A 23,167-nucleotide genomic window follows, 5' to 3' on the forward strand; every position below is an offset into this window, starting at 1 on the left:
TTGACACCATTCTTCTCCACCTTACATTCAGCCGATTGCTGGTAACTCCTGCTACATTGGCGCAGAGAGACGGCGCCCTGTTTAGCTCTCTCCTAGCTTCCTCAGAATAATAGGTTAATCAGGGCTGGTGGACCATCTATTGGTACAGTGGGTAGTCACACAGAGGCATAGCCTGCTGAGGAAGTAAATAACAAGTATGAGAAACAGAAACATCACAATGTAAGCGCCTCATTTCTGTAACCATATTGCTATGCCAGATAAAAAGTCACCAAAACATCCTAATCCCTTAAAGGGGTTCCATACATCTTTAGCAATATCTCTGGCCTTATTTTTTAATTCTCTTATCTTAGTAAGGTCCCCTTGGTAATGTCCTTATTATCAGAAATTTATATACAACAGTCTGTGTGAATAACCCTACACATCCCACCTTGAGCTGCAGTGAGATCATTTAAACTTAATCTATGCTCTAAAATGACTTTTTTTTATTCCTATATTTAATAAACCCATATCAGTGGTAGTAAGGTTAATAATCTCATCTACAATTCTAGTGTAATTATTTATTCTTTTCATTGCTTCTATTCCCCATCCTGTCCCGGAAGGGAACCATGACCATGTCATGTCACCTTCAGTGAACAGCGGTGGGTAAACTAAAGGGTATTCCGGACTTTGACCTGGTCACTCTGTATCTTTACGAACAGCCAAAGCGGGTAAAAACTTCCCAATATAACATGTACCAGTAACATTAGTAGGAAGCCAGGGCTAAGCTTTATCTCCACATATAAAATATAACCCTATACGTATGGATGGTATTCCTGCTCCATGCAATAACATGGAATCTCAGGTGGAGTATTTTTAACTAACTTTGCCACCATCATGATTCTACAAGGTGAAAGTTCCCACAGTCACCATGGGACAGAGGTTGGATAGTTCAAATATATTTTAAAAACGGGAAAACGTATTGTATACATGCGTCAAAATCTCCCTTGCCTCTGAAGTGCGATCGCGTCCGGATCGCACTCTAGGGGCTACTGACAGGCGGGAAAGAATTGATACAATGCATTCTCACAGCCTGTTTTAACCCCATTTTTGCCAACAAATGCGCTGCAACTGTGTGGCTTCCCCATTGACTTGAATGTGTAGCGTTCGGCGGGCTTGCCACCCGTTGATCACTGCAAGTCAGGTCAGCTTTGCCGCAGATGTGAAGCAAAGCATTGCTGCCGCAGCCCATCTGCTTCCAATTTTAGCTAAGTAGGAGGATTTATGCATTTATGCCGCCTCCCCCAACAGCAAGTCTAAATGAGACCTTTTTTAGTAGAGTTTAGAGGTTAGTAAATCACCCCCACTGTCTTTATAACACCTACATTTTATAAATCTATAATGTCAGACATGTTAAATACAGTTGCAATAAAAAGTATGTGAGCCTCTTGAATTGGGTATTAAGGCAGTTACACATTTAGGTCTCGTTTAAACTTGTATAGATTAGAAATAAAAGCCACAGGCACACTCGATGGACCACTTGGTCTTTTTTCTGCTGTCACTTTATGTTTCTATGTAACAGTTTTTTTGCAGTCATTTGCCATAAAATATGATCTGATCCTCATCTAAGTCACAACAGTAGACAAACACTCTGGGGTTAATTTACTAAAACTAGAGAGTGCAAAATCTGGTGCAGCTCTGTAAAGAAACCAATCAACTTCCATTGGTGCTTGGTGGTGCTGCTCCAGGCGAGGTGTAGGGCCCAGATGGCACTCAGGATAGTAGGGATGCCAGTGTAAGAAAAACTCATCCATTGAGCAACGTACATTTAAGCATAAGACCGCCGCTCACCATAGCCGATCCTAGTATGGATGTATACATGTGAAAGCCTCAGTCAATGCCGCTTCTCGGGCCACGCCCCCTGAATGTTTCGCCCCACCCTCCAGGGCTTAATCATAGCTTCAGCTTCATCAGCATCCAGTTATTTTTTTGTCGAAGCCTGATTGAACAAGCTAGAAGCGGATTGGCTACCATGCACAGCTGTACCAGATTTAGCTTTCTCCACTTTTAGTAAATTAACCCCAATGTGCTTAAGCTGATAACACACAAACCATTCAAATTTCTTTTTTTTTTGTTCTAACATTCTACTTTCTAATGTCTATTGAAAACACCCAATAAGCATTTATGGTGTATGCATCATAGGCATGTGTAAATATTTATTGGGGTTGATTTGGCAAAAAAGTAAAAGCTGTTCACTAAGCAAAGTGGAGGGAACCCGAATTCACATTATTATCCAATTACCGTATATTATTATCCAATTAGGGAAATAATAGCAATTTTACTAGCACATGACTGGCTATTTAAAGTGATCTCATGGTCATCTTATTTAATAATATTGTTTTGGAAAGTGAACATTCATGCTGCCTGATTTATGCTGTAACAGCCTTTATTCATTTAGTAAATTACACAATACTTACAATTCATTGGGGTATATGTTTATATGCTAAAAGATAAAAAAATGATCACTTTGCAAAGTACATATTCAGTAAGCTTAGTGAATAAGATAAAGCTATGTTTACTTCAACCACTTGCCGACCTTATACTGTATATATACGGCGGCAAGGCGGCTCTGCTGCACGGGATCACGTACCTAGTACGTGATCCTGCACTTCCGGGTCTGGGGCGCACGCACGCTGCTGGAGGCCTGCTACCGCTGTGATTAGACACAGAGGGAGCTGATCAGGCAGGTACGGTGAACTCGATGCTTCGATACTCGATGCACCCGCTGATGCTTCGGTACACAGGCAAAATGGCGGACTGCTTATGTAAACAAGGCAGATTGCTGTTCTGTCTTTACAAAAGGCATGGATCTTGTGTCTCTATGCAGGGGCACCGATCAATGCCTTCTCCTAGTACAAGCACCTCCCCCACAGTAGTAAAGCACTGATAAGGCGCACATTTAATCCTTTGATCGCCCCCTGATGTTAACTCCTTCTCAGCCAGTGTCATTAGTGACAGAGCATAATTTTTAGCACTAGTCCCCAAAAAGTGTCAAAACTGTCAGTGTCCTGACTGCCACAATATCGCTGCCATTACTAGTAAAAAAAAAAAAAAAATACAAAAAATATCCCATAGATTGTAGACGCAATAACTTTTGTGCAAACCAATCAATATATGCTTTTAACAAAAATATGTAGCAGAATACATATTGGCCTAAAATGGTGAAGGAATTTGATTTTTTTCAATTTTTTTATTGGATAAGTTTTACAGCAGAATTTAAAAAATATTGATTTGTTTTCAAATTTGTTAGTCTTTTTTCTGTTTATTGTGCAAATGTGCAAAAAATAAAAACTGCAGAGGTGATCAAATACCATCAAAATAAAGCACTATTTGTGGGGGGGGGCATAAATTTTCTCTAGACACAGTGTTGCACAGCCGTACAATTGTCAGTTAAATGGCCTGGTCATGAAAGGGGGGGGGGGGGGTAAATCTTCCAGAGGTCAAGTGGTTAATTACCCAACCAAGTGCAAGAAAAAATAAATCGGATTTTTGCTTGTGCATGATTTTAGAGACACAGCTCTACTGTATTCACTAAGCTAGTTGAGCATTCACGTTGTTAGGTGAAAATGTTCTTCACCTCTATTCTCTGTATATAGTTATACTGTGTTAATTGGGTAGTTCCCCTAATTGATATAATTATCTTTCAGGTTCCTATTTATCTTGTTGGGACCTGTAGGAAAAGCACAGCAATACCATGAGATTGGCAGATCCATGGCTACTATAATGACTGATGAGGTAAATACGTTTTTGGTTTTTTTCCTATTCCTGTTGTCAAAATGAAAAATTACACAAACGCTACCAGTTTCAATGGGATAGTAAATAGTAAAAGGCATCAAATTCCAATTTTGTATACTCTTGTTATAAATCTCTAGTGATGATCTCAAGAAGGGCTCAGATTGGCAGGCAGCAGACAAAGCCGCTAGGAATTTAGCACAGTCCACAAAACAGTAAAAAAGTGTGGAGAGTTGTCACTTTAAATCATGATCGAGAGATAATTAACACTGATTTTATGAGAAATTTTTGTTTTAAAAAGGCAAAAATGAACTTTATTTTCTTATTTACAATCACACTTTACAGTGTTCTGTATGTGTTTTTTTTTTCTTTACTACAATACAATCTGTTTATAGATTTTTCATGATGTTGCTTACAAAGCAAAAGACCGAACAGACTTGCTAGCTGGAATTGATGAGTTCCTGGATCAAGTGACAGTACTTCCACCTGGAGAATGGGACCCATCAATCAGAATTGAGCCACCAAAAAATGTTCCTTCTCAGGTTGGTATCATTTTTAGCATGTCACTATTAAAGGGGATTTTGCTTTAAAAAAAAAAAAAACAAGCAGTTTAAATAGGATGATTGAGACTGCTGCAGATGACTTAATTGGTTCATGCTCTGTTAGGCCCCTTTTACACAAGGGAGTCCCTCGGCCGACTCCGTTTATCTCAGCGGGGGATCGATCCGCCAATCCCCCCGCTGAGCAGACGGATGGCAGCTCTGTCTCCGCTCTGTGTGTGGAGACACAGCTGTCAGGTCCCCGCTGTTCTCTATGGGGGAATTAGATGAGAACGGACCGTCTGTCTGTTCTCATCCAATCCGTTCCGCTGGATGGATGGAAAATAGGGTTTCTATCCGTCCAGATTTGACGGATCGGATCGGATGTCAGTGGACATGTCTCCGCTGCCATCCAATGCCCCATAGAGATGCATGGGGCATCCGTTCAGATCCGCCAAAAAAAACGGACAGGCGGATCTGAACGGTTCGCCTGTGTGAAACGGGCCTTATGCTTTGAGTGGAATTGGCTGGCTTTCAGTATTTGCCTTTGAACAGGGAAGCATTGTAAGGATCTTAAATTAAAATAATTTGGAACTGTTATTTCTTTCTCCTTTGAGGGACAAAGGTTGTCTTAAAGCTGTATTAAACTGAAAAACAAACCTTTATTATATTGCAGCCCAACCTGTCCCTACACTGTCCAAAAAAGTCTGAATAGAAACCACAATTTTGTCATTGCTTTCCTTCACCAGGGGATTTTCTGGCTTCTGTTGACATAAAAGATTGTTAGGTTGCCCATTTTTCCAGCTCACCAGTAGTTTCAGCAGTTTGCTGTAGGGCCTCTGAGCTACTAGTTCTTCCTTTTGACCTTTCTTCTACATTTTGGGTGTTCAACAAAATTATTGTGCCAGTGTTTGCCCTGTTGCACATTTGGGGTTATCCTTCTGTAGGATATTTGGACAACCTCCTGTTGTGGGAAATGTTGGATCCTGAACCTTAAGAAATTGTATCTGGCTCTGACTAGCATTTGGAGTATCTAGGGTTGGTCCTGGACGCTTCCCACCCTAGAATGTACTTATAACTTCAGACTCCAAGGACTCAAGTCTATGCTCTTCAATGCAGAAGTCATCCAACCCTCTGCTTCTGCATCAGGGTCTTGTGGCTGATGGTAGCCTCCTTCAGGGTAATTCCTTTTGCCCAATTTCACACCAGACTTTCAACAAAACATTCTGTTATTGTACGACAAGTCCAGTACTGTCTCTGGTCAAACCGAATCTGGCTGATGAACAAAACCAAACTGTGTATGGACCCGGAGATTAGTCTCTGCGCTCAGAGATGTTCCACGACCGGTGCCGCAGGTAAGGGGGGTGCCAGATATGGACCTCCTAGCCTTCCAAATTCATCAACAAATTGCAATAGTTTGTATCCAGGTTTTGAGCACAAGTAGTGGATGTTCTAATGTGGAATTAGAACACTCTGATCTATGCCTGTCCTCCCATGAAGCTGGTTGCTCCACAGGATTGAAACGTGGGGCATTCTGGTCATCCTTATTGCTCAGGATTGGTCTAGGCAGATGCAGAATCTGACCTTAAAGGACTTTCAGATGTGCCCTGGGCTCTGCCAAACCATATGGATCTGTTGTATTACAGACAGATTTTCCACACTGCTTCTCGGTCGCTTTCTTTACCAGCATGGCTGTTAAAGCCCATTTTCTAAGAGATGAGGTATTTCTGGATCTGTGATTCCCATTGTGCTCAAGGCTAAGGAAGTTCATTCATTCATAAGTTAACTTCAGGCATTAAAGGCATACTTTACATTTTGTGAGTCTAAGGGGTTTGACGCCAGATGTTTCTCTGTGGAACTCGTTTTCTTTTTGTTGCAGTTAGGTCTGGACCACCACTTGTCTTTTAGTATCATCAAGGGCCAGACCTCTGGCCTTTCTATTCTGTTCTTAGATTGTTAGCTCCCCACCCTCTAATTCAGTGGTTCTCAACTCCGGTCCTCAGGACCCACTAACAGGCCAGATTTTAGGTATTACCTTGGGGAGATGCAGACAAGAATACTGCAATCACTGAGCAGCAAATTATATCACCTGTGACGTATTTCAGTTATCTTGAAAACCTGGCCTGTTAGTGTGCCTCTAATTAGAAATTTTGCACAGGGGTCTCCCATGTGGTTCCCCACATTCAAGTCTTCTTTGGGATTTAAATCTTGTTCTTTTGGCACTTCAAAATCCCACATTTGAACCTATCAGGGACATTCCTCTCTCTTCTTTGGCTCACATATTTGTATTTCTTGTTGCCAACTAAGTCAGGTGAGTATCTGAGCTGAGAACTTGGACCGCAAATAACCTTTTTTTGGTCTTGCATAGGGATATGGTGGTGTTGAGCCCCAGGACTTCCTTCCCAAAATAGTCCCCGCTTTTCCACCTTAACAGAACATTGCACTTCTGTCCCTCTGTCCATCTCCAGTTCACCAAAAAGAAATCACCCTACACTGTTAGAATGTGGTTCAGGCTTTGCAAGTCTGTCTTTCAGCGACAGCTTCCTTCTGGAAGTCTAATTCCCCTTTTTGACTTTCTGGATGGGCTTCTCATTTTTAACCCTGACAGACCATCATTTAGGCTTATGGTCTTAAGGGATGGGTTTGCACCTTTCCAGTAAAGTCTCATTTCCAGTAGGGAGGAGATGGCCTCTTAGAATTTTCTGCATCAGACCTATGTTTCCCAGATTTGTAAACCTGCCACCTAATCTTCTGCCTACACGCTCTCTGGATTCTATCAGGTGGACAGTTCTACCTCCTCTGATGACAGCTTTGGGTGTGAGGTCCTTCAGCAGGGGGCTTTTTGAACTGCAGACAGTCCTTAGTTCTTTTGTTTGCATGGTTCCAGTTAGCAGTTGTTTAACTGTGTTGCCCACCCCTCAGGTGGACTGATTTTGCACATCCCAAAGGTTTAAGTCTCCCTCTCTCCCTCGATAGACAAGAAAGAGAAAATGTTTGTTGTTCTCATCGTAAAATTCTGTTCTCTGAGTCTATTAAGGGGCATAGGTCCCACATCTCAATGGGTTGTACTGGTTTTCTATAGAACTGAGGTGTTATACCCTTGGCTAGCCTACAGTTTTTTGTTTGCCATCAGCGTCCAATAATCCTGTGAGTGGCATTATATCTGAAAGGTTTAAAATGGTTTAAAATCCACAACCAAAAATGAAATATATTGCAGATTACCATGTGGTGGCTTCATTAGTTTTCTTTTTTTACTTTTTTTCCCTCTGTTTTCACCTGGTAATCTGGCTAGTTACCCACCTCCTGTAGAGTGCCCACACTCTGGATAAAGGAGCATAGTGGCATCTTTGAACAGCAACATTGTCAGTCAAGGGTAAGGGGAGTGTACAGTGTACTAGCAGATTTAGCTGACAAACCGAAGCCAAACTTCAGCCCACACTTTATAAGCAGTTAAACAGTTTGTTTTCCTTTTTGGGATAAAGGTTTTACATAAATAAATAAAGATTAATGAAAGCACCCCTGTCCGGTAAATGGTTTGTCCCATTGCTCTAACTGCTACATCTGCAAGAGAGCTTGTTCTTTTGAAAAAGAACAGACTTACAGGCTGGATCACCTGGTAAAATAAGGGAAAGAAAACCTTAAAAAGAAAATTAATGCAGCCATCACATCTCAGAATGGGTAAGCTGCAATATTATGAATGTTTGCTTTTGGGTTTATTACCTCTTTAAAAACAAACATTTATACTCACCTAGGTGGATGCAGCATCCATCCAATGCTTCATCTGTCCCTCGCCGGCTTTGCAGTGAGAACTGAGCATACAAACACTGGAGTGCTGGGCTGTTAAGGGGATGGGAGGGGTTGGCTAATGCTCTCAGTGGATCGCTGGGAGGGTTAGCCAAATGCTGGTCCAGGCATCTGGGTGGGTCCCGACCATATGGCCTGGACCGGCTGAGTGATTTCAGCCAACAGCAGACTTTACTCACTACTGGCTATAAACAGGTCACAGGAGTGCAGAATGAACTGCACTCCTGCGATCCATAGACAAATTATGGCCAAAAGAGCTTTGGCAATACTTCTCCTTTAAAGGTCCCTTTCACACATAGGAGTCCGTCTGCGGACTCCGTTTTTCTCAGCGGGGGATCGATCCGCCAATCCCCCGCTGAGCAGGTGGATGGCAGCTGTGTGCGGAGACACAGCTGTCAGGTCCCCGCTGTTCTCTATGGGGACCGCCTGTCCGTTCTCATCCGATCACATCCGATCCGCTGGACGGATGGAAAATAGGGTTTCCATCCAGATTTGACAGATCGGATGTCAGCGGACATGTCTCCGCTGACTACCAATGCCCCATAGAGATGCATGGGGCATCCATTCAGATCCGCCTGAAAAACAGACAGGCGGATCTAAGCGGTCTGCCTTTGTAAAAGGGGCCTACAGTCTTCCTGTTTCCCTGAATAAACTTTAAGAAAATCATTTTAAAGTGAGTTGAATAATCCTGTTTTCTTGCATAAAGCAAGCGTGCACTTTTTCTGGACAAAAGTATTCCCAATGCATAAAATTAAATGTATGTGAATTCTCATGTTGCAGGAGAAAAGGAAGATGCCTGGAGTCCCCAATGGAAATGTCTGCCATGTAGATCCTGAACCAGAGCCAGAAGAAAGCGGACCAGAATTGCAGCGCACAGGGAGGTTAGTGGATGCTTGTTGGAATAATTCAGAGTCAGTGACAGTCACAACTACTGCAGACTAGGAAGAAGTCCCAGCCCAAATCTACTTATATTAGGACCCTCTATGTCAGATATTAATATTATTCATAATTATTTTTAACCTTCATGGATCATATCCCTCGCTCCTACTAGGCTACTAAATTATTGCATAAAAAGCTTAATATTGGATAGCGAGGAAATTATTAAAGTATTATTTTTAAGGTAACTAATTATGTGAAAAGTGGAGCTTTTGCTCATAGCAATCAAGCAGATGTCATTGTCCTAATTTAATCTGATCAGTTCCTTTGAGCACGATCTCAAAAGTCATGCGTTTAGTAAGTTTTCAGCCCAATGCCTAAAAAAAATGTAGTAATAAATTCAATGTAAACTTTACCACTGAGCCAATATTAGTCGGGTACATTACCCAGTGGACAGCCATTTGTTAGAAAATAGTTACTGGTATTGCTTCTGCTCCTGGCAGTGAATGGCGCTCTTATTATTCATTGCAGGTTTTTTGGTGGTCTGGTGGTAGACATCAAGAGGAAAGCTCCTTGGTACTGGAGTGACTACAGGGATGCGCTGAGCTTGCAGTGTGTGGCTTCTTTCCTCTTCCTGTACTGTGCTTGCATGTCTCCGGTCATCACATTTGGGGGTTTGCTTGGAGAAGCTACAGAAGGTCGAATAGTAAGAAATTTACCTGTGCCTAAAACCGACTGAAACCACCCTCACTTCCTGCCTCACTCTCCTCCTGAAATCACAAGACTGGCCAGCAAATCTTGCTTTATTAAATCAGCTGTTTTAATTGCCATCTTTTTATTTCTAATCAGGATAATCCCTATCTCTGGCTTTATTTAAGCACCAAGCGTGTCTGCCGTCGCTTAGTTAATGGCCAATTAATGGGTTTAAAGCTCAGCTTTTTCCACTGGTGTTGAGCAGGCTTTGATGCAAAGTATTTGATTACAGGGAAAAGCAAACAAACCTAATTATTCTGCTGAAATAGGTTGCAAACTGCTAATCGATAATTTTAAAGTGGTTGGGGTGGGGGGGAATCATATTATGTAAACAACATGTTAATCTAGTTTTATAACTCCACAGACACATAAAATCAGGTCTTCCTTGTTTACAATTGCATGTCATCTGGAAATAAGCTATGTGTTGTTTTGTGCAGTGTGATGTTCACACTAACCTGATATTTGTGCCCCTACAGAGTGCAATAGAATCCCTGTTTGGTGCTTCTATGACAGGAATTGCTTACTCGCTGTTTGCTGGACAACCGCTGACGATCCTGGGCAGTACAGGACCAGTGCTGGTGTTTGAGAAGATTCTCTTCAAGTTCTGCAAGTAAAAAAAAAACACCTTTCTTATTACTAATCTTCACAGCAAAAATAAACCTACTAGACCAGCAAATCTTTTTTTAACTGTCACATGTCACAAATATGCACATCTACAGGACAACAATTTTTGAAATACTAAATGAATATGACTACAGTAGCATGTCACAACAATATAACATAGGCTTCATTTTCAATAGGGCTTTCTGTGTTCAAAAGGGCTATCCAGAGCTATAAAAAGATATTGGAGCACTAGGGGATTTCATTTTCTTTGTAATTATCTTAAAGCGGAGTTCCGCCTTCCCCTCCAAAAATGAAAAGTCAGCAGCTGCACCCACTGTAGCTGCTGACTTTTAATATTAGGACACTTACCTGTCCTGGAGTCCAGCGATGTCGGCACAGCAGCTGATGTTTCCATCGGCTGTTGGGTGCTGCCGCCACCATTGCTGGTAAGGGAACTGACAGTGAAGCCTTGCGGCTTCAATGCCGGATCCCTACTGCGCATGCGCGAAGCGCGCTGCGCATTTCCATTGGCACGGCGGCGGGGGAAGGAGGAGGGGGCCGAACTTCCGGGACGGATGGCCGCGGCGCCGTGTCCCGGAAGTGGGGAAGGGTACCCCCCCCCTGAAAGGTGCCGGAGGGGGGGAGGAAGCAAAAGAGCGGAAGTTCCACTTTTGGGTTGAACTCCGCTTTAAATAATTATTGGATTTTGATTTTTTATTTTTTTTTAAGCTGAAAAAAATTACTATACTTCTAAAATATCCCCAGGCTGCCTCAGTCCAGGTTCACCCTGTGATAAGGGAACCAGCACAATTCCTATGCACGTTCCTGCATTGCATCTTACTTGCAGGCAGTTCACACTGTCAAATCAGACAGGAATTGGATCTCAAGGGTCTGAATACCTATGCGATTCGATTCCAGTACAGGTCCAAAAAAGGGTCCTGCACCATTTGGTGCTAATTTGCATCGCACAGACATCGCATGTGATTTGCACAGCAATGCAGTGGGAATCACATGCAATGTCTGGAATCGCACTAGTGTGAACCTAGCCTCAATCAGAAAAAAAATATTTTTTTCTTTATTATTATATGCTGTATATTCTTTTAAGAAATGAAAAATCAGCTTCGTCTTTGTTTTATACAGTTTGATTATATGCACTAATATTGAATACAATAAGCAAAGAAAAAGTAATCTATCCCTTTAATGTTAGCAGCAAAGCTTACTGGGGGCTTCAGAACTTTACATAGTTGACATTTTCCAGCATAGTCCATAGGCTTCTGGTACATGACAACTCACCCTGTATTTGGATTATTCTATTAAAAATACTTTTAGGGTATTTGTATACATTTTGCTCAATGCTATAAAACTAAAAGGAGAATTGCACTTAAAAAGGAAGTAACATCTTTTTTTTTTTCTTTTTTTGTTACCTGATAAGTAAAGGCATAATGTGCTAGTATGCATCAGATACTAGCACATTATGTGACACTTACCTCCTAACAAGGCGCTCATTATCCCTGCTGGAGGCAGCATCCATCTTCACCCGTCTTCCTTCTGGGACCATGGACCGGCTGTGCTACAGGCGGGAGCCGTGTGACGTCACTCCCTCATATGCGCATGGGAGCCGCCGGTCACAGCACAGGGCTCTGAAGAAACGGCACGGGCGGGCGTTCCTTCAGAGCGCATGCGCCGATGACATCATCGGTGCAGTATTCAGTAAATATTTCCTAAACGGTACATGTTTAGAAGATATTTACAGTACCTATAGGTAAGCCTTATTATAGCCTTATTATATGCTTACCTATAGGTACAAATACATAAGGGGGGTTTACAACCACTTTAATATATTTATATGCTTAGTTATTGATATAGTCTCAATGTCTACAAGAGCTCACTGTTCGGGTAAGTCCAACGCATATCTGCGTAACGTCCATGTATATTTCACCAGCTGCTAAAGAAGTCTGGCCTAGGTTTCACTCCTTCTCTCTGCTGATGCACCATTGCAGGTATTTTAGGCCTAGCTGCTACTGAGACCTCTGCAGCTGATTATTTTTTGCCACAGTAACATACGCAGGGTAGTTTTGTTTCTTTTGCTAAGTAGTTTGAGTACGGCAAACGTAGTTGTGCAGGCTTGAAAAAAGTACTACACCTAAAAAATACATTTGTCACACATTAGAAACTAACCTTAATTTGTTCATAATCCTAAATATAACCTTATTCTAAGCTGTAAAATGTAACCCTTTCATGAAAGGTACACCTAAATCCAACCCGTACTGTAACCTATAAATACCCTCTAAACTAAACCATTGACATAACCCTAAACTCACCATGAAATGTGACCATAACCTAACCTCTAAACCTTAAAGAGACCCTGTTACTGGGGGTGCTGTGCTAGGGAATTGATTATCAGTCAGATTTGCTTGGGAGTTTAGAGGCACATTTGCAAATCAATTAAAAAAAAAAAAAGCAGTTATGGAAAGGAAAAAAAGTAACCATTTTAAAAGTAACCATTTTAAATATTTGATCTTTCTGTGCTTTTTTTGTGTATTTTTGCAGATAGTTGGTGACAGGGTCTTTTTATTCTAATATCAAACAAAACCAAAAGAAAAGAAAATTCCCAGCCCAACTCTCGAATTATCCTGTCAAACAGGGGTTTGGTTTGCTCACATTTGCAAATACATTTGTAAGCTGCAGATCTACTTTAGGGCACCCCAGTATTCTCTGCAGGCCTAACTAAATTTTTGAGAGCCCCCACAGTGGAAGTGCATGCATAATAATGAATAGATAGAGATCAGGGAAGCCTGGAGGGTGCCCACCCCTCCTGTAAGGCACAGGGGTGCATTGGACACCCAGCATATAGCACAATGGCAGCAAAGGTGACCAATGCGTCCCCGCACCAGTATTCCATCAGTACAAGCATTTGTTTGGTTTTTTTTTGTTTTACCCACTGAACTCCACCTTTAAGTGCAGGATAAAGCAAGCGATTCACTGCTCCAGGAGTGAAGAAAAGACCGCCTTGTGTAGGCTCCTAGTTTCCTCGGTCAGAGCTGACAATGGGTTAATGACTCTCTTCCTGCTTGCATGTCACAGTCCTGGTGCCTAGAGATTTGGTGCTCAGGCACCCAACACTTTAAAGGGTGGAAGTGGATTGAAGTGAGTCACATACTTCTCCGGTCCATAAGTATTGGGTATTTCCCTTTGCTTCTGTAGCCACATGGAGGGATTAAAGGAAAGGCAAGCACATACAAATTGCGGGACTAGACCCTGCAGGTAGGGCACAGGTTTAATTTAACCTAGCCACTATGTTCAAAAGAAAAATGCTACACTGTGTAATGGCATTGATTGATGCTGTCAAAATTACAAATATCTGTGTGACAAAATCCAGTATGCCCAAAAATCCACAGCTAAAACCCAGCAATCCACCTGCAACCCCGTTGCTACACTACTGGTTTCATACCGTCAGCAAGGGAGGTCTTCATATTTCTATCAGCCTACTATGTAACAACATTCGCTTATTCTCCCCCCCCCCCTTTATAAGAGAAAATGCCACCTAATAAAAGGATTGTTGTTATTGCCAGTATGTTTTCTAGGCATATATCCGCAATGATGCAGCATGTTCCTTAACCACTTTAAGACGGAAGGATTTGCCCCCTTCCTGACCAGGCCCTTTTTTGGGATTCGGCATTGCGGTACTTTAACTGACAATCACCTGGTCGTGCGGCCCTGTACCCAAACAAAATTTATGTCCTTTTTTCCACAAATAGAGCTTTCTTTTGGTGGTATTTGATCACCTGTGCGATTTTTATTTTTTGCGCTATAAACAAAAAGAGCGTAAATTTGGAAAAAAAAAAAACTATTTTTCACATTCTGCTATATGACATTCCCCAAAAAAAAAAAATGAAAAAGTCAGATTTTTTTAACATTTTAGGCCAATTTGTTTTCTGCTACATATTTTTGGTGAAAAAAATTGCAATAAGCGTATTTTGATTGGTTTGCGCAAAAGTTATTGCATTTACTAACTAAGGGAAAGATTTCTTTAATTTTTGGTGTTTTTTTTTTAACGCATAATGGCAGCGATCTGCGATTTTTTTTTTTGCGGGACTGCGACATTGCGGCGGACAGATCGGACCCTTGACTGACATTTTTGACACTTTTGGGGGTACCAGTGACATTTCTACAGTAATCAGTGCTATATATATATGCACTGTTACTGTAAAAATGACACTGGCAGGGAAGGGGTTCATTTTATTGGAGAGGGAGGGGTTAATGTATGCCTGGTGCTTACTGACGTGTGGGGGGGGGGGGAGGTGACTGTGTGACAGAAGGACAGATCGGATGTCCAGCTATGCTGAACACTCCGATCTGTCAGTCCCTGTCACGTTATCGCGTCTACTAACTACAGGAAAGATTTATGTAATTTTATTGTTTTTTTTTTTTTTTTGCTAATAATGGCGGTGATCTGCGATTTTTTTGCAGGACTACAACATTGCGGCGGACAGATCGGACCCCTAACTGACATTTTTGACACTTTTGGGGGTTCCAGTGATATTACTACAGTAATCAGTGCTAAAAATATGCACTGTTACTGTAATAATGCCATTGCCAGGGAAGGGGTTAACCCTATGGGTGATCAAGGGGTTAAATGTAAGCCTAAGGGAGTGATTCTCACTGTGGGGGTGCGTGGCTTCTGAGATGACCATAGATGACATGTGATCCTATCCAGCGGCACGCTCTCGCCCCCTAGACTCCCGAGAGCGAGCTCCGTACATGTACATCTGCAGCAGGCGGTCGTCAACTGGTTAAATATTTTGATCATGTTTTATTTATGCTCCATGTAATGCTTAATGGTGTATTTTATTCATAAATGTACTTCCTGCCTTTAGGGTATGGCATTCATTATTTTCCCCTCACTGGCTTCTCTGAAGTATTCATCTGTAAGCTTTCCGATTTCTACACAGAGCCTGGACAAGCTACACCTCTGGCTCTTCATTAGTCTCCATTTTCATTATACAGTATTTGCACTGTACACTACCGTACAAAGTGGTGGTCTTAGGTGAAAAGTAAGGTACCAAAACTTTTTATTGGAGTATGCAGGCAGTGCATGTACAAAATTAGGAGTGGGGGGCTTAGTGATCTTAGTGCCATGACATGTAAACTTTTTGCAGTCAAGTGCGTTGACTTACTAAATGAGTTGAGAATCCTAATCCAAAAAATTGTAGTTTTTTTCACTTTGAATACCCAATTGTATGGTTTGAAATAAACAGGAATGTTTTATTTGAAGTGACCATAACTCTTTTATTGCATAAAGAATCTTAAAGTGTTACCCACAACAGTAAAATCAGTCTGTATATGCAGTAAAGCATGCTTGTTATACTCACTGTGGAACCTAAGGGGTTAATCATCTGCATTGTGTATAAAGGCTGTGTGATCCCGTCTTCTCTCATCCTCCCCTTCTTTAACTGACTGCACATGCTCAGTTTGGTGTGTATTGCTAGATAGTTTTATTGCTAGAGCACAGAGCCAATCAGCACTGTCCAGATAGAGGGTCAGGGGAGAATGAAAACTCCTCCTACAAGCTTTACTAGGGACTAATACAAGTCACAAGACTGCTATATACTTCTGATGAGAAAAGATATTTAGCAGAATATATTTACTAAAATAATTGCATTTCTGTGTACTGTTAGAGACCAGATATAGTGAATGCAGATTCTAGGTTTAGTACTAGAAGGTGGTTGGTTCCTCAAGCCAAAGAAAATGGTGGGATTGTGTAGGCAAAGTTTTATAAATAAAACATGAATTTATTAAAGAATATATATATATATATATATATATATATATAATATATATATATATATACAACTACAAAGAAAAGCAATATGTCACATGAATACTATTAGTATCAACCAGTATGGACTGTGCCGCATGATTGCATGTTACTTAGAAGCAGGTATGGTGATTCCCGATGTAGAGAAACATGGGGTTCCGACGCGTTTCGGCATACATGCAAAAAAGTGCCTTTTTCAAGGTAAATCACCAAACTCTATAAAAGTGAGAAAGTGAAAAAATAATACATACATTATTTACATTAACCTACATTAACATTTATTTGGCTTGAGGATCCAACCACCTTCTAGTTTGTTATTAGGGATGATGGCAACCACTATCTTTAAATTATAAATTATAGCTCTAAAGACAAACCACATGGTTCTAGGTTTAGTAACACTTTAATTATTTAGTAAAGCTGTCTCAGGGCCTGTTCACACCTTGTGTGTTGGTTGGCTATTCCAGTGCAGTCCCACCACAAGACAAGCCAAAGTGCTTTGTCTGCTATGTGCCCAGTTCATTAACAAAAAAAAAAGTGAGCATTGCAATGTGCTGCAAAAAAAAAAAAATTTAAAAAAGATAACGGTTTTTATATCTCTATGCAAATGTTTTGCCTTTCATTTCTATTTTAAACCGAATAGGTTGTTTTACAAGGTGGAGATTTACATATACCTTAACCATAACATTTTTTATGATGTCCTATAAATATTTTTTTTTTCTTTATATGTTCATAAGTTTTACTTAGCTGCTGCTGCGAAGTACAGCATAAGCTTCACTGGATAGGTGTCTATTGCACCCACGTTCATCAATTGTACTATTTATAAAAAACAGCTTAAACATTTAATGGAAGTCAAAGAAAATATTATAGCTAAATAAAAAAAAAAAAAAAAAACATAAAACAAAGCACTGTGCCTTGAGTGGATTGCGTCATTTCTGGGCCACCATCCTAGTAAAGAAGTAGGTACTAACCCTTGATGATACCTAAACAAGATGGAAATAGCCTTTTGGGAAAGGAGAGGATGATGAAGGCATTTTCAGGGAATATTATAGTCGCTAAATATACTTACAGAGTATTTAGCATAAATGCGCTTTAAATTAAAACATATAAAGTCCACTTTAAGGCTGAACTTCTGAGAAAGGAAAAAGCCTCACATGCAGTGGGACTGCCCCTGCACTGCAAGGGTTGAATGATAGTTAGGTCTAGGGCAGTGATGGCGAACCTTGGCACCCCAGATGTTTTGGAACTACATTTCCCATGATGCTCATGCACTCTGCAGTATAGTTGAGCATCATGGGAAATGTAGTTCCAAAACATTTGGTATGCCAAGGTTCGCCATCACTGGTCTAGGGTGTTATACTTCCCTGATCCACCGGTCTGGCAGTCTCCCTCCATACTGCTAGACTGGTCCCCGCAGCCTCTTCTCACCTAAACTCTGGCACTCAGAAGTCCTTATAGAGCCTAAAGCCCTGCATTGGACAAGAGTACACCAAGTGCAATTGTGCTAAAGTGCAATGATACTGTGTGCCCCTGTACACAAAAACAATGGTAGTAAGAAATGTTCCATATAATGTACAATTAAAAACAGTAAGCTGTGCAAAAATTAATACAAGGTGCTGGAAGTGGTCCAATAAGATGTGCAGAAAAAGTGCCGATGCAAGCAAGTGCTGTAGTGCTCCAAAACCCCAATCAGGTGCAAAGGTGTTCAGATCCCCTCTGGGACACTACTCACCAGAAGCGATGGACCTAAACAGGTCAGATGAGCTCTAATGAAAAATCCCTGGAATAGGACTCCTCCAACGTTCCCCATGAGATCCTTATATATGGCTTCCTCTAGGCAGCTCAAAAGGACAGAATGGCTGACATAGTGAGATCCGTTTATAAACAATTGATTAATTATTTGGTGATGTACTTACACAAAAAAATATATAAGCTCGCATGGAAGAGAAAACAAATCTGCAGATCGGTGTTACAATACTTCCTGGAACGCCGCCAGCATGCATTCCACGGATACAGGAAGTGACATCGTTGGTTCGGTCGTGACCGAAAATGCGTTAATGCGTTTCGCCGGCCTACCCGGGGGCGTCATCAAAGACATCAACACCAAGTCTGCTTAAGTCTTATTAAGGCTGGGTTCACACTATTGCAAAGTGGATGCGGGTTTCCCCGCATCCAATACGCATGTCAGGAAATTGTAATTGGCTCTCTATGGAGCCGGTTTACATATCTCCGGAGTGGCTCCGGTGCGAATTGCACAGAAGTCCTGTGCGTCTTCTGGTCTGGTTCAGGTCCGAATTCAGATAAAAATTCTGACTGAAATTGGACCTGAAATGGTGAACAGGGACGCACCGGACCTCTGCTGTGAGCCGCTTCGTGTGGCAGTGTGAACCCAGCCTCAGTCTTTGTGATTTAGTCTTGAAGTTGTTATGATTATTTTTCATGTTAGAAATGGTATTACATTTAAAATGTTTGTATTTTTGATTTATTGCAGAGACCATGGCCTGTCATATCTCTCTTTGAGAGCCTGTATCGGTCTGTGGACATCTTTTCTCTGCATTGTTTTGGTTGCCACGGATGCCAGCTCATTAGTCTGCTACATCACACGTTTCACAGAGGAAGCCTTTGCCTCACTGATCTGCATTATTTTTATTTATGAAGCCATAGAAAAGCTGATTCACTTGGGAGAAACATATCCGGTTCACATGCACAGCCAGCTGGACAAACTAACCCTATATTAGTAGGTGGTTCACCGTTTTGACAGTATGAAATGTGTTGTTCATGTGTGTATCATAACTGATGTTACACTAGCAGTTAAAACATATTGTCTGTGTACAGTACATCGTGATGTTATATTAAAAGGGAAAGAAGTCTTTGCATTCATTTTGGGCTTTACTACTCCAATCCATTACCTAAAATGGGACTAATGTGGTTTTCTTGTACTTTGTAGACTTTGTTGATTATATTGTGGGGATGCACTATTGCTTTCAATGTGAACTGTGGGCATTACTCAGATAATTAAAGGAGAAGTATTTTTTTGAGAAAATATTTTTGGCCATTCTTCTGGGGATCACAGGAGTGCACTTAGTTCTTCACTCCTATGTCCCTGATTCAGCCAACAGTGGGCTTAAACCCCATTGCCAGAGATGTTACAGAGCCAGTCCACTCTGTGTAGGGATCCCCAATTAAGATGCCTGATCGGCTGCTGGCTCAGCCCCTTAGCACACCACTGAGAGCCTGAGCCAGCCACTCCCGCCCCCTCCACAGCCAGTGAGGAGGAGCAGAGCAGAAAGCCAGAGACTGACCGTGTTTGTGCTCAAAGTGGACCCAAGAACTGAGCAATCAGTGGTCTTTGATCACTCAGTTCTCAGTCACACCTGGAGCTTTGAAACGATGCTGCAGCCATCTGGGTGAGTATGTATGTTTGTTTTTTTGTAAACTCGCACGTCCCTTTTGAATTTGCCTCTCCTCTAGTTAATAAAGAATAAAAGGCTTGTTTTTCCAGGGAATGACTTAACAGAGTATTATTTACCTTAACCCATGGTTCCGCAACAGCTGTCACTGAAATCCCCTTCTTTGCAGTCCTAGCATGTGGGTAGGCAATCTTACATCATCAATTTATAATGCCAATTACCAGTGGTAATCTGGATCAGCAACAAGATTGGAGACTGGCAATAAGACAGACTTTGGGGGCTAGTTGTCACATCCAGAATAGCCAGACTGTGGTCTCTGTTAAATCATCTCCTCAAAAAATGAGCATCATATTTTTATTCTGCATTTTGTTTTTTAATTTTGACAGAATAAGAAGAAAACAAAAACTTTTTAGTTTATTTTGGAGTAGGCAATCCTATCAGAAATAACTTGTATGTCCTACAAGTTACATAAGCGCTCAAAGCCTCATTCGGAGAAAAAGGCCATACAATTAAAACTGTTCATAACAAGGATTAATCCATGGCAGGTGGACATCAAACAACCAGCAGCTCTTTGTAGTAAGACCTGGGAGAGATCCATTGTGTGCATGCAAGAAAAGAGACAGCAGGGCACAGGTTAGGAATTAATAAATACACTGCTTTAATGTGTAGCTCACTTACATATAAAATACTTATACACAGCTCCACTGAATGAGGCGGAATGTGCAGAAAACAGCAAGCAGCAGTCTGGCAGGACCGATGATCATCTGCAGGGACACAGGCAAAGAGGTGGAGGACAAAGCGGCATCTGTAGCTCTTGCGCCAACTATGTAATGAAGGCCGTGACAGGTAGAGGGGGTGGGCCACAATGCAATTCTGAGGCCCCCTGCAAAGGATCTACACATTAAAATGGTGTTTTGATTCGTTCCTAACCTGGCACCCTGCTGTCTCTTTTCTTGCAAAGGTTACACCTATGAGGGTTTTTTTTTGCTGCCTGTGTCCTGCTGAGTAGATTTCACTTTCTGCTCTGTAGATGTAACTTAAATTTCTCTATCGCTCATTGACAGACGTAGTCTTCTTGATTCTCAAGAGCTGGGTTATGTTGTCTCCGCAGGAGTAGGACTAGGCAGAATGACAAAACGTTCTGGCTCCACCTTAGGGGCAGTCCCTGAGGGTATATCCTCCCTCTCTCTGCTACAGGGAATCAGTTTTTTTCTGTCTAGTCAGGAGTAAGGACCTAAGTTCCTTGCTGGGATCTTTTGGTCCTGGCAAGACTTTTTTTCTTTAAGAAAAAGACATTTTTTAGGTAGTTTTCTCCAGTGTTTTTTCCTGTGAGATCTTCAAGCAAAAATGCCGGACTGGGCGACACTTGTGGTCACCCCAGCCGGCCTACGAGCGCGCGCAGACCATGGCATTGCGCTTGGTCGGCCGCGACATATTCAAGTAAGTATGCGGGGCCGGGCGACGGGCTGGATGTTGAGATCCAGTGGTCACCCCGGTTTCTGCCTACGAGCGCGTGCAGACCAGTGCGCTGGGTCGGCCGCGACGGAGTCCCAGTAAAGGGACTGACTTTGCGAGTTAAAAGTCTCGCTTGGACGCCAGGTACCAGAGAGTCGAGGCGTCCACAAACCCCCACCCCGGTGGAGAGGGTATTGTGAAGAGAGGGTGCCTGTCGGTTCGGTATGGTGAGTAAACGTTCCCTTTTTTCCTCATTATGAGGCAGTATATATTATGGGCCCCTCCATATATGGTCAGTATATATCTGATACTTACAAGTCCCCCTTGTAATACAGCATGTGTTTGTGGGAAGTGGACTTGGTTCAAGAGCTAACACTCTACCCAGCAGACTGTAACATTACAGCAGACATAGGAGGTATAATCCTACCTTATGTGCAGTGTATCTCTGTAGATCCATATGTCACCTCTTAGCAGAGTGCAGGTGGATGTGCTGGGAAGACGATATCGGCGGTCCGCCGCCATTTTGCCGTAGACCGAATGCATGTATGTCCTCAGGTCACGCCGGCCGCCATGTTTTTGGAGTCTTATGTCTCTTCTATGGGGGCGGCCATGTTTTGTGAGCCCAGCTACCTCGTGGAGGGCTGGGAACGCCGGAAGGCGTACACAGGGGGCGGAGCCACGCCTTCTGCCCGGGAAAAAGCAAACAGCTCCTTCCAGTCTGTGTAAGACAGACGCTGACTGCAGTTTGTTGGAAACTGCACTGCATCGGTTGGTGAGCCTTGGGGGTCCCTCTCTCTCTCTCTCTGGGATCGAGAAGCAGGTACTCTGAGGGGCGCTATTGCGCTAGGGGGAGACACACAAAAAAAAAAAAAAAAGAAAACGTTTTTTTGTTTTGCTGGCAAAGGTGTCCTGTATTAACATGGACCCTGCCACTCATGTATCTCCTCCGGATCCCCTCGAGGGGTCTGCGGGATCCTCCAGCACCCCATTGACAATTGAATCTTTGTCAGCTATTATGGAAACTTTTGTGTCCCGGGTGGAAGTGGCTTGTCAGGGACAGGGCGCAAGAAAGCGACCCCCGCCTAACCCCTTATTATCTGAAACCTCGGACTCAGACTCTGAGCCTATTTCTGCAGTTGCAGGTACTTCATCTGGTATTGGTGTCTCGGGTCCTGTCTCTTCAGACAGTGAGGAGGATGTTTCGGCATCCGCCATAGCCCGAGAGGAAGCGTTGGTTAACGCACTCATTGTATCTGTTCAAGAGACTTTAAGGTTACAGGGTATTCCATCAGAAATAGCTGAAACTGAGATCCCTTTTGGGACTAAAAAGCGCATCAAAGTGGCGAAGGTTTTTCCATTGCCCAAATGTTTTGGCAATCCAATCGAAGAAGAATGGCGTCTGCCAAATCGCACTTTTAATATTTCTAAACGCATTGACAGGCGTTATCCGTTTGAGGAAACCCTTATTAAGAAATGGACAGAACCACCTGTGGTGGATTCACCTATTGCTAGATTGAATAAAGCCACGGTTATTCCTTTAGAAGACGCTCCGTCTTTTAAAGATCCAGTGGATCGCAAGATAGAAGCTATGTCTCGCACCATGTTTTCCTTGATTGGATCAGCTTTCAGACCAATAATTGCTATTGGTCTGGTTTCGCAGGCTGTAACTGAATGGACCAAGTGGTTACGCCGGGACTTAGAAGAAGTCCCTCAGGCGGTATCAGATTTGTTGGAACAAATGATACAGGGGTTACAGTTTGTATGTGATGCGGCGTTAGACGCCACTCCATTAATGGCGCGAGCATCAGTCTCAGCAGTGGTTCTCAGGCGTACACTGTGGCTAAAAGGTTGGTTAGCCGACCAAGGTTCCAAAAAAGCATTGGCTAATATCCCCTTTTCAGGAGAGCGTCTATTTGGAGCCAACTTAGATGAGATCATTAAGGATCTCACCGGTGGAAGGAGCACCTTTTTACCGCAAAATTTTAAAGGTAGAGGAACTCGTCAAAGACGAGGGCCTTCTTTTTCTGCTCACAAGAGGTTTTTTCGTCCAGCGGGTGAAAAAACTAAGTCCTCCAAAGCTCCTGCAGGAGGCGTCAGGGGTCGTTGGTCGGGCAAGCAAAAGCCCGCCCCCTCCAGACCTGAAG

At 42.4% G+C, this 23,167-nt stretch overlaps 1 protein-coding gene across 1 annotated transcript in view; it reads left to right on the forward strand.

Moving 5' to 3' along the window:
- LOC309545584 (electroneutral sodium bicarbonate exchanger 1) overlaps positions 1–23,167 on the forward strand; it is a 414,564-nt gene that overhangs the window by 314,806 nt on the left and 76,591 nt on the right. Inside the window, exons 9-14 of the mRNA XM_082244814.1 lie at positions 3,684–3,771; positions 4,164–4,310; positions 8,892–8,992; positions 9,519–9,693; positions 10,217–10,350; positions 18,650–18,895. Of these exons, the coding sequence (XP_082100940.1) occupies positions 3,684–3,771; positions 4,164–4,310; positions 8,892–8,992; positions 9,519–9,693; positions 10,217–10,350; positions 18,650–18,895 (891 nt within the window). The remainder of the gene's footprint in view (positions 1–3,683; positions 3,772–4,163; positions 4,311–8,891; positions 8,993–9,518; positions 9,694–10,216; positions 10,351–18,649; positions 18,896–23,167) is intronic.

Source organism: Pelophylax lessonae (genome assembly GCF_965119305.1).
Source record: "Pelophylax lessonae genome assembly, chromosome: 2".
Taxonomy (NCBI): Eukaryota; Metazoa; Chordata; class Amphibia; order Anura; family Ranidae; genus Pelophylax; species Pelophylax lessonae.